Genomic DNA, 12,282 nt, shown 5'->3' with positions numbered 1-12,282 from the left:
AGTGGGCAAGGAGAGTGGTGACAAACGAAGCCGGGAGGCCCTAAAATTCTTTGAATATTCCATGTTTTCCTGGAACTGTTGGGAAAAGGCTGCCAGAAAGGTCTTGGCAGGTTTTCTAGGTGGCTGGCCAAGTCTGAAGCAAATGGGGATAGTTAATAGGCTAATGCAGCTCTGGTTCCAAGTCCATACATACATAACATACGTTTTTATTTAAGAAATCCCACCGCATGGAGGAGCAAATGTAGTGCTAATATATCTTCCTGAAAGAAAATAGCAAGGGAAAAAACACTGTCATCTTGTAACGATAAAATAAGGGATCTTTTGCCCTTACTTTTTAGGGACTTGAATTGTCAGTTGAAGAGAAGACGTAGGAAATGAAATCAGTAGACAGGCAGTGGCTTTCCCGTGAGGGCCCCACATTAATCAGGAGTGGCTTATGTAGCAATAGTTTGCGTCTAAGAAAAAAGGCAGAAATTGTTCACAGAATGGATTTCCATTGCTAGATTGACTTTTTGTTGTTACCATGCAAGTAATTAAACATGGCAGTTAAGCAGGAGAGTGATCGAATAATGAGTCGGGCCCTGCTGCTGCAGTTGGTTCCATGTGAACAGCCTGTTCTAGCATGAAGCGTGAGGCCACCTGTGTGGGTCACATCGTAAGAATTAAGTGCTGCTACTGAATCATCCCAGGTATAGGTTGGTTTGGGAGGGATTTCTCTGTGCACCAGGGTCAGAATCGCGGTTCTCTGCGGTCACGGGCACCCAGGGAATAGCCGTTTACTGTCGTGACTGGCAGGAGTTGTTCCTGGGAAACATGAGTTCAGATTTCTCTTAGACATCAGGTGAATTAGCTTTGTAATTTTAAAATTGTCTCCACTGCGAGGGATTCTTGTTCATATTCAGCTCATGGGGCCTGTCTTGTTTTATTGTTAATGGGGCGAAGACTGTGCACCAGCCTCTACCGTTATAGTGGAACAATTTATTTTTTTTTTATTAAGCCGTTGGTGCAGACCCTGAAATTCTGCTACAGACTCCCTATGGGATCTTGGATGAGTCACTTATTTTTCTTTGGTTTTACTCACTGTCTATAAAATAGAGGTCCTTGTTCCTCATAAGGAGTATTGTAAAGACAGCAGAACTGATCATACGTGAATTGTTCAGAGACAGTCACGTTGCATGTCATATCGGAATTGCAAGTGAGCATACTGTGTATCTCTATGAAGAAGTGTTTCATATGCACTACCTCCATGCTGACATATACATTCATTAGCTGTACAGGGTTAAAATTGACAATATTTATAATCTAATACGACTTTTATACAAACAAAATCAACTTGAAAATGTTATTAGTACACTTTAAAAATACTAATTAAAGACTGTCATTTATTATCGTAATAAGTAGTCTGATATTCAGATTGCTCTGTTTGGTTTCTTCATTTTGTATCTCATAAAAATGTTACACTGTCTTTTTGCAGTATAAAAACCAACTAAATTTAAGTTTAGAGTGTACTAGAGCCTGCACTGCAACAGGCTCTAGCGATGCAGAAGCGATGCAGAAGTACGGACTGGCACCAGGAGTGGGGAGACGGGCTGCTGCGCTTGCGTCCCGCTGCTATTTCTGGCACGCAGAGACTGAGCGGTGTCTGATGGGCCAAACGTAAGTCCTCAGAGGTTGCCGCGTCTTCCTCGCGTTCTGACGTTCATTCTGGCTGTCACATGCCTCTTGATATGTGGCTTTCTAATTTTTAATACGCTCCCAACACCAGTGAAGCAACTGAAAACAAGTTACTGTGTATTAAGACCTCTGTGTCTGGTTTCACAAGAGGTAAGGGCGACCAGACTTGCGTTCAGACTTTCCCCTGTGTTAAAGTGCCCGAGCCTGTTATTTCTTTGACAGCAATATCTAAATGGCTTGGCATCACGTAGATACCCTGTGAGAAGAGACTCCCTGTCCCCAGGAGCTTGCAGTCTAAATAGATAAGGCAGGCAGAAGAGGAAACACAAAGAGATGGAGAGACTTGCCCAAGCCACTTAGCACGTCAGGCGACAGGACTGGGAATAGGAACAGGTCTTTTGAATTCTCGCCACTGTCATCACCACTGATTTGGGATTCCTCCGGCTGGTCCTGTGCCAGCTTCTGCCCCGTCCCTGTGCAGGGATCGGTGGCTTGGGCCCACCAACCAGCTGTAGAAAGTATTTTGGTGTCCTACCTTTTGGTTTAATTCTTAAGCAGTGGCCGAGACAAGTATTTTTTTCTGGAGAGAAATACGCCCTCGTGGTGTTTAATTTTTTTTTTTTTTTTTTTCAAATTGTGTCAACTGCAGGCTGTAGCTGGAGTACTAGAAAACCTGAAAAACATTTCTTTGCTTGTCTTATCTTTTCAATAATTCCACCCTCTCTTTAAAAAGAAAGTCAGTGCTGGTGAAAAGGGCTAAGAGTCGGACAGAAGGTCTGGGGGATATTTAAGGATGACTGTGCTTTGAGGTTCTTCAGGTCCCCATAATCTCTCAGGGCTCTTTACAAACATTAGTTAAGGCTCAGAGTCACAACTTCTTTCTTATGTGCAATAGTTATGTTACCTGTTTGTGTTGTTTTTATGTAGGGGAGAATTGGAAATAGATTGCGGGACTGAGGGTCCTCAGTGAATTCCTGGAGGAGATGGGAATACCGCTGTGGACTGCAGGCAGCAGGCTCTGCCCTCCAGTCGCTGAATTACAGTCGCTCGTTTACAGAGTGACCCTAGCACTCCTTGCCTATTGAAATGTAATTCATTCTAGCTCTGCTCTTAGTCTCGGGGATTTCTAATTTTAATTTAATTTTCTACTTTTCCTGCCAGGTCAGATTCCCAAAATGTCCCTAAACTTTTATGCGTGTTTCTGAAGTTGAATCTAGGTTCAGCAGTTTAAGATTCTAACTGAACAGCCTCAACATGGATTATTTTTACTGGCTTTTTCAGGAAAAAAAAAAGAAAGAGTTGATTGAGGGGCACCATCTTTTTCACGCAATGATTCTATTGAAATTTCAAATAAATTTTAAAAAAGCATTAAATGTTGACCAGACAGAAAGTTTTTGTAGCAACCTGTAGGTTAACTTATTAATATAGCTCCATCGCTTAGTAACTGACATATTTCCAAATGTATTAGACTTTCAGTATGAAGCCTCAGATCCTAAGAAATTATGTCACCAGCTCAAAACAGGTTAGATTTATCTGAAATTTTAGTGAGGTTCTTGGAGCTTTTGTCATGTTTTAAGTGAATCGAGTCTTATTTTAAAATTTTGGTGGACCTGAAACCATGTGAAATATGAGGGTTTTCAGGTGCTTTATGTGCTATGGAAATGGCAAATCATGCAAGAGTAGATGTAATACTTTTTTGCGTGACTTCATCCACATAAATTCGAGTTTCACCTTGAGTTTCAGAGTTCGGTTAAATCCGGTATGTATAGGAGAACTCACGGATAAGGGCAGATTGTTAACTCCCCGTAGACAAAACGCACATAACTCTAGGTACTGCGTTCCCACTTCTCCTACTCTTTCTCTGATATCGGGTGAATTCATCTCTGTAACCTTTCTTTTCAAATCCCTCTGTTACAACCACTGACCTGCTGTTGAACTCTTCCCGTTTCCCTAAACTTGGTTTTCACTGAGGGCACGGAATGGTGCAGAATTCCAGGGCTTTTCAGCAGGCCCTGGCCACCAGGAGGGGAACAGCACTGCCTCGCTTTGCTTTTCGCTTGCTTTACTCACCTTGGGGTAGAATTGTTTTGTGGCTTTCTCACCTTATTATTCTAATTGTTCTCCATTATCCAGGGATTGATATAGTCGGAGCTCAAAGATCTTTGAGAAACCTGTTAGCGGAATTGGGGGATGGAGAGAAAATACAACCACCCCTTTTTAAGCTGCGTTGCTGTCAGGGTAGTGCTTGGGTGAGGTGGTTTGCTAACATGTGCCTTCTTGGGTTTGGAGGTGAAAGTCGGGGGGTGAGTCGGGTTAAAAGGAATTGTTGGTGATGAAAGGGAATTTACGTGATCTTCAGCCACACTCTGTCCTCTCTGTTGACTAACAGGGTGTCAAATGAGGATAACAAAAGTAATCTGGATGTAGCAGCTTTCTTCCAAGGACTTCAAAACACTCCAAGGACATGGTAAGCTTTGTCATGATGGTTCTATGTTATGGGGAAGCAAGGCAGGAAGAGGAGAAATGTTTTTTTTTTTATCACTGACTTGATGTGGAATTGGACAATGGTATACAAAACAGTAAGGTTCAAATTAGTAGCTTTTGGTTGTCAAACTCCTCACTTGATAAAGTGCTGTTCTGGTAATGCCCAAATCACGACACCTTTGCCCAACTTTGCTTTCCATGGATGTGCCCCACATCCAATCCCAAAAAGGAATTTGTACCTTTCCTCACATCATTAGAATTCTTTGTTTCTATTAGTAAATATTTTTTTTCTCCACTGAGGACATTTTATTGATTTGTAAACTATTCTCATATATGCTGGGATCATATAGCTCTAATGATCGTATATGCTGTCCATATAGCTGAGATAGAACTGTTATTTTAAAGATATTTCCTAAATAATCTCTGTATAGTTTTGTCTAGGGTGAAGTTACTGACTTGTCTCAAAAAGGCCTTACAGTTTTATAGTTAATGCTCAAGTTCCTAAAGCACCCTCTATGGCTGAGCATCCCTTCTCTTATGTGTCTTCTCCTTTGAATCACTAATTCTAAATGGTCTCAGAAAAAATAGTAGTTTGTCTTTACTCTGCTTTCTGCTATAACTGTGCACCTACCAAGGTCTCCTCTTCCTTTGAACCTGTGTCCATGATTAAATTAATTTTCTTTCTGTTTTCCAGCTTCTCTCTGCAAACTTCCTCTCACTCCATTTCTGCAAGAACTTTTCCTGCAAACCAGGTCCCTAAGAGGATTAGTGAAGGGGATACCAATTTATTTATACCCATCTCGTCATGGTAGCAGCCAAACTAAGTTGCTGGATTGTTAAATGGCATGTAGCACATGAAAGAAGCTTCAGTCTTCTGGTGCAGTTCAGAGTGGATAAGTGTCTACCTCACAGCTGCTCTGAACTAGTCCCCAATTCTGGCGTTTGGTGGTTTTATCCCTCTTAACTGTTCACATTCGTAATATGAACAGGCACACTCAGGACTAAATGGACTGCAGAGACTTGGCCCCTTTTTAAATATGAGAACAATTTGCAGGCCTCTCTCAGTTGCACTTATTTCACTCAACCCCCCCCCCCCCCCCCCAACAACCCACAAAAAACCCCAACAAACCCCAAACCAGAACAAAAAAGAAATGTGAGGAGTTGTGGAAACCCCTCAAACTTTCTCTGTTTAAATTTCAAATTCCTGGTGGTCACAGTGCCAGGTGATGCTGCCATTTGTGTTTTCTTCTGTAGTGCCGGACTTGAATGATCCCAGAGCAGCAAGCTAAGTTAAATACATGACTATGATCAAAAGAGAATGATGCCTCTCTTTTTTTGTGCCAGCCTGGAGGCCCTTAGGTTTTGGAATTTGAGTCTTTGAAAAACAAGGTTACCGGACTCTAGTAAATGAAGTGTCCGGACGCTAGTGATGATTCATAAAAGCAATTAAAAAAGGAAAGTGCTTTTCCGTTGAGCGTAATGTCTTGGTTGAAGATGTCCTTAAGTGTGTGTGTAATGCTGCAAATAGTGGTCAGCGGATAGTGACCGCTGTGTTTAAGATTATGCATCTGTTTCCAGCATAACACTTCTTTTCACATGGTTCTGATAATCAAAAACATTTTTTTGGTAGTTGAATCTTTCTTATTTAGTTTCTAGTTCAAAATAGTTCCCATCTCTTCCTTCTGCTTAAATTTGTGAAAAAAATCTACTGAGGATGCAATATTTTCCATGGGAGAAATGTAGATTTTGCAACGTAAATACTGGAGATGGCAGATAATTGAAATTCATCAAATATGATTATTTTTTTTCCCCTCAGTGCTACTCTCTTGCATTTTGGCCCTGACCTGCCACAAACACAAAACGCCTCATTTGTACAGCTTTCAAAGCAATTTTCAATAAGCAAGACTGAACTCGGTCAAAACATAATTAGGGTTATTGTTGTATACAAAGATCCATCAGCCCGGCCACATTACCTAAGCAAGAGGTAGACCCTGAGGCACGCTCCACAGGCTTCTTCCTACCTGGCTTTTTAAGTAGTCTCAACCAACCTGTTAGCTATTAGTGATGGCTATTAGGCTCTGCCGCCGCTGTTCTAGAGCAGACGCTGCCACTCGTACTACCTTCTCTAGGTGGACGCCTCTCGCTTCTCTTGGGGCCTGTGCGTATCCCAGAGTTGAGGCTTCAATTTGCTTTGCCCTCACACGCTGTCCTTGGTTAGACCACGCATATATGCTAAGGGAAGCAGAATAGTTTACTGATTTATCATGGATCATTAGATGGAGTAACTATTCTTAAAACATCACCAGTATAGATACAATAATTAGAGATGTGCTTTTGTTAACATTGCCAGCCTCTACCCTCTTGTACAGTACCCTTGGGTACTAAATAATTACCCACTTTGTGTGGTTATCTAGCTCACTAATTACCCACAAAAATTGGGGTCAGGTGTTAACTGCTTGAAATAAGTATCCTCCAAAGACTTGGTTAAATTGTATAAAGAAATTATGTGTTTGCAGCAAAACTTTAAAAAAAAAATCAAACAGTTTTTTGGAAGGAAGATAACGGAATGCGAAAAAGACAATGGATGTAAATTGTTCCGTGTGATGGCAAAATCTTGCACACTGCTGTGATGGTGAGGGAATCTGTAAGGGGAGCGAAAGGATGGTTGGCAGATACAGTCTCTCTAATCCAGTCTACTTTTCCCAAAGATTAGATCCTTCACTACACAGGGTTTGATTCTTCCCCTATCTAGGCTGATGTCAATCAGGATTATGTCGGTATAAATAAGAAAATTTGTATCCATGGATTCCCGGACTGACTTCACTGCATAATCCCACCTCTTCTATCACCCAGGGACTTCTGCGTTGCACCCAATAATTTAATTATGTATTGTATACTTATTTCCATATGCTTATTTGAGTTGTTTCAAACTCTGTATGCATGCAGAATTTCATTCTGAGGCTGCTGCTCATAAAATGTAGCTTGCTTTGAGCAATAATTTAATTCCTGTGTTCAGGGAGTTACCCCAGTGAGTCAAAGATTTCTAGATAGCCCCACCCTCCCCAACTTCCCGAACACTTACACTGCAGTCACTTTCCCTTTGCCAGACCCACACAAGATGTCTAACTAGCCAAAATCCCAAGAGGCAGCTTCTCCTGCCTCCCCCATTTTAGCCCCAGAAAACTAGGAAATAAAGCCACAGAAGCCCTAAAGCCAAAGCCCCTGAAATACCCGGCGTGTGTAACAGAGGGATATCTAGTAGACCGTCTTCCTAACCTGGTTTCTTGCATGGGTGCTCTCTGCCTTCAATACAAAGGAAACAGATTTCAGTGGGAGCTGAGAAGGTGCTTCTAAAAATCCCACTATCGCCCATCGGGACCTTTGGGTACCCAGATACCTTTAAGTCCTAAGCACCTGTGCAGTGCCCCGCGTAACAAAGACACTGCCTTCTTTCCCTGTTTCTGTATTTTGCATTAGGTGCTTCCTCTCCTTTATAGCGAGTAGCAACTTCTGTTCCCACAAGCAGCTTTTGAAGCCTGGGCAGAGTCAGGTATTGGGCATTAACAGCCCCAGCCCCATTGCTGGGGCAAACGCGGGGTGTCGGGTAAGGCCCCACATGGCTAGGTGTGTGCTCCGTCGTGTCGTCGGGGGCATACCTGCGCTCCGCATTGTGTAGCGCATCTCTGGAAAATGCGGGGACCAGCCTCATAAAGCACAATGCAGATTTAGTCGTCATCTTTGTCTCCCCCCCTGCCCCCCCGCTCCGCTCCCCGCTGATGTTAACTGTCTGTATTATTATTTATTGTTATCAAGGGATTTGGTTTGATCAATGAAGTGTATATGCGTCTGACGGACATTCGGAGAGGAAATGCTTGGAGAATGAGTAACATGTCTGCAGCGGAGGGTGTGTGTGAGGGAGAGCGAGGGAGCATCGGTACTAGAAACATTGACTGATGAGTTCATTTTAAAATCCAAGGGCATATAGCTGGTAAATTAGCACATATTGCAAATATAGTCTGGTGTGAGAGGCAGCAGTGCTGCCATTGAGCGGGGGGGCGGGGGGGGGGGGTCGAGGAGAGGAGATTGTCAGCTCTAAAGTCATCACGGGCATGAGCCAGGCAGTCTGCCTGCCTCAATGCAGACGCGGGGCGTGCGATTTCCACGGGCGGCTGCGGGCTGCAGCGTGGCGGAGGGGGGGAGCGGGGGGAAACCGAGATAGCAGCGGTGGATTTTATTGTTTTAAAATCCAGATCCAGCCAGAGGGATGCGAGGCGAAGGGCTGCAGTCCCACCACTTCCCCCCGCCTTCCCCCTCGGCCCCCTGCACCCCCTTGGGAAGGCGGCGTGGGGCGGGAGCGGGTGCCCGGCTGCCCGGGAGGGTCCCGGGGCTGCCCGCCGGGGCCGGGGCCGGGGCCGGGGCCGGGGCCGGGGCAGCCGCGCCGGGGATGCGCCGGCGGCCGCGGCGACGGGCTTCTCCCGGGAGTTGAAGAGCTGGTCGGGGAGGGGTGGCTGGGGCTGGGGCTGGGGCTGGGGCTGGTGTGTGTGTGCGAGGCTGGCGGCGGCGGCGGGGGGAGCCGAGTCCTTATTCTGTTAAAGATTTAAGTAGGCATGCAAGGAATCTCTAGGATAGTTGGCAAAGGGCGAGGGTGGGGAGGGGGGGAAGGATCCAAAAGAGTCTGTAACCAGACACTGAAGCTTTCCAGGAGTGAGAGTGTGTGAGAGAGACGGAGACAGAGCGAGAGGAAGAGAGGGGGCAGTGTGGTCTAGTACATTTTCATCTGGTCGTTGATTTGAGCCTGATGCTTGCTGTCCCTCAACAGCCTCCCTTGCCTGTATTTTTTCTTTCCCCCGCTCCTCTCCTTTCCCTTCTACTTCATCGAAGCCTAGGGGAGCCAGTAAAGATTAAATGTGCTTTCTAAAAGGCAGCCACTTCATGCAGCTATGTCTACTCCCCCCCCAGCTACCCCCCCACTCCCCCTTTTTGAAATAAAAAAAAAAAGAGAGGGGGAGACAGAGAGGGGGAGAAGGAAGGAGGAGGAAGAGGAGGACTATAGTTTAATGATGTCGGGACTGGCTGATCCAGAAGGAGGAAAAAAAAAAAAGATTTGAGATCCTGGACGAGGAAGGACTTTGGTGAATGGGCTCAGACTCCTGAGGTGAGAAAAGGACGGAGTGACTGATGATGATTCCGTAATGGTGCCTGTTACCGCTGCCCCCGGCCGTGCGGTGGCGGGGAGCGCCGGGGCGCGGAGCCGGGCTGGCCCGGCGTGCGGGGCCGGGGCCGGGGCCGGGGCCGGGGCCGGGGCCGGGGCCGGGGGGGACCTGCTTGCGGCAGCGCCGGGCGAGGAGCGGCGGATATTTTGCATTTTTAAACTCGGGCCCTGCGGTACGTTTCGGCTTCTCCCCGCTTATGCCGCTGGGCCTCAAGCGGTTCCAGAGATGGGTGGAGGGTGCAGATCCATATTATTTATTTGGGGGTGGGGGGAGAAAGAGGAAGGAAAGGGAGGGAGGGAGGGAAGGGGAGAAGAGCGGAGAAGGAGGTGGCAAGCTGGGGACGAAATCCTGCTCTCGGTTATGGCCGGCGTAAATTTCCATTGGCTGGGGTTGCACAAGGTGCTCGCAGCGGAGTCGGTGCAGGATGGAGTCCCTTTTGTGTGTGTGTGTGTGTGTACGTGTGCGTGTGTGTGCACGGTGCTCGGGGACCCTCCTCTCCCGGGGAAGCGGGTTTTTCTCCAGGTTTTCCTTTGAAAGCCCGGCCCGCGGCTGGCAGGGGAGGGTGGCCGGGGCTGCGCGGCGCTGCCCGCGCCCTCCCTCCCGCTGACAGTCTGGGGCTCGCTCTGGCATCAGGCTGGCCCTGGCTCCAGCCGCCCCCGGCTGATGCAGGAGCTGGGAGCGGGCCGCATGCAGACCCCCGGCCCCGTCTCTTTAATAATAATAATAATAATAATAATAATAATAATAACAGCAGCAGCAGCAGCAGCGTTGGTGGGAGCGCGGAGGGAGGAGGGCGGCAGGCGAGGAGCTGCGGAGGAATTTGGTTCCTTTTCCTTTTCCCCCTTTTCTTTTCCTTGATATATTCCCTTTAAAAAAAAAAAAAAAAAAAAAAAAGATGTTTTAAAAATGCAAGCGGCTTGCCCAGCTGCACACACCCACCCTCGCCTCCCTCCCCCGGCTTGCGCACACCGCACGCTCGCACTCGCTCGCTCGCCCGCGCTCGCTCGGGTGTCAAAACCCGCCGGGCACCCAGCCTGGTCCGGGCACTGCCCCTGCCCCAGCCCCTGCCCCAGCCCCTGCCCCAGCCGAGCCCGCCCGGGGGTCCCGCCCGCCCCCCCCCCGCCTCCCCACCGCCGGGCTTTTCCCCCCTGCTCTTGGCGCTGAAGATCGGAGCCTCCCCCGCTTCCAAATGGTGAGTTTCTACCTGATTTTCTCGCAACTCGGGGTTTTTCTCCATCCCTGCCGGCCGCGGGGCTGGCGGAGGGGGCGGGGAGGCAGCGCCTTTATGCTGCTGCATGCTTTGTGCCAGGCGGCTGGAGGGAGAGCCTGCATATTCCTGCTCTTATTTCTGCATTCCTTTTCGTTGAAACAATGAAAATAATTCCGTCACTGCCCCAAACTTCCCTGTCTTTCTTCCTCTTCGTTATTTAAATGCGGAGACTTTTCATGTGTTTGTCGCAAGCGACCTTGTGGGAAGCTGTAAGGAACCTGCCGCGCCTTGTCATTTTTGTATAAACGATTAAAAATGGAATGTATTCTCTCAACAGAGGGTCCTTAGAGAAGCTCTTTCCTTCCACCTGTGTGTCCTGTTTTGTAATCTTGAGCCATGAATTGAACTTGCCTGCTATTCTTTTCCTCTTTCTCCTTTTTATCTTTTATTTTTGATCCCCGTTTTTTGCAAGAAGTAGTTTGTTGCGCCCCTCTCAATCCCTGAGACCCTAACTTGTGATGTTTAGCTTTTAAATCCACGGGTTAGGCTCTTGGGAGCTGTGAGTTGTGCTTTGACATCTTTATTTTATTTTATAAATATATCCTATATATCTGTATATGTGTGTGCGCGCGTGTGTGTATATATAGACGTATACACACACATACAATAGTGTTTAGTAGACCTTTTAAGGGAAAAAAAAGTGTCTCTCTCCTCCTTAGGGTTGATCGGCTAATAGTAGGGCGGTGGTTATGGCCATTGACTGTAAAAATCCCATCTCAAATGAAAACTAGCGTTTGTACGACAGAGGGATTTTTTTTTTCTGTGTGTATATTCCAGAGATAATTTTACAGCTGATACAGATATGGGGGTGTATGTGTGTACACGTATAGCGATTATTATATATGCGTGTGTAGATAAGATATACACGATATGGATGCATGTAAATATAGCTATTGAGGTGTGTGTATAGATACACATATGGACGATACGTGTGTATGAATATGTATGTAGGTAAATAGAACCCTAGATATGTATATATATTTACATATGTAGGTATATTAATATACGTGCCTGTGTTTTCCTATTGAGAGAGAGGTTTGCCTTGCTGCAGGCCACTGCATATAGCATCTCTCTCTCTTCCCCCCCCTTCTTGAGAGCAACACAGAGTACCCTGAGAGCGTAACAGTAACAGCTCGGTACATTGGTGCTTGACCTCAGCTGAAATCCCAGCATGCCTCATGCTTCCAAGTTTAAAACCGAACGATTAATCTTAGAAATGTGCTCTATGGACACACACACACACACATACACACACACACAAAAAGAGGAGGAAAAAAAAAAAAAAAGTGAAAAAGCCAGGAGACGGGTTGGCCCTTACGGGTGGTTAGGTGAAAAATAAACTGCAGAATAAAATGGTTGCATGTACCAATGGTTGGAAACTACGAAAAAGAAATTCTGAGCAAATGCTGAAGTTTTGTTTTAGTCCTTTTCTAGAACGTAAAACTTTCCTGCTTTTCCAGTCAAAATGATATGTAAATGACGAATCAGAAATGTTAAAAATGTTTCCTGCTGCTGTTTTTCTTTATTAGATTTTTATATTGCTGTAAAATTAATTATGGTTGGAACTGTATTTCTTATCTCTGTTCTGCAAGGCAATTTACAATGAAGTTACTGTACCTTGTTATGGCACCGAATTACTGT

At 46.0% G+C, this 12,282-nt stretch overlaps 1 protein-coding gene across 23 annotated transcripts in view; it reads left to right on the top strand.

Moving 5' to 3' along the window:
* The window catches only part of LOC142418917 (uncharacterized), a 95,616-nt gene that overhangs the window by 77,274 nt on the left and 6,060 nt on the right, over positions 1–12,282 (top strand). For 6 of the 23 annotated variants that reach the window (XR_012778440.1, XR_012778438.1, XR_012778444.1 and 3 more), the window contains one exon: positions 4,064–4,141. The exons of 2 other annotated variants lie outside the window; for them this stretch is intronic. Coding sequence is in view for 8 of the 21 variants with exons in the window: in XM_075521397.1 (XP_075377512.1) it covers positions 4,064–4,141 (78 nt within the window). In the remaining 13 variants the exon portion in view is untranslated. Of the gene's footprint in view, positions 1–1,474; positions 1,657–4,063; positions 4,142–4,852; positions 6,880–6,910; positions 8,205–8,844; positions 9,314–9,683; positions 10,564–12,282 lie in introns of those variants that run through there. 15 more of the 23 variants (XR_012778436.1, XR_012778435.1, XR_012778434.1 and 12 more) reach the window with 7 other exon arrangements.

Source organism: Mycteria americana, chromosome 19 (genome assembly GCF_035582795.1).
Source record: "Mycteria americana isolate JAX WOST 10 ecotype Jacksonville Zoo and Gardens chromosome 19, USCA_MyAme_1.0, whole genome shotgun sequence".
Taxonomy (NCBI): Eukaryota; Metazoa; Chordata; class Aves; order Ciconiiformes; family Ciconiidae; genus Mycteria; species Mycteria americana.
Note: the sequence above shows the minus strand (reverse complement) of the source record. Positions and strands in the feature narration are given on the sequence as shown.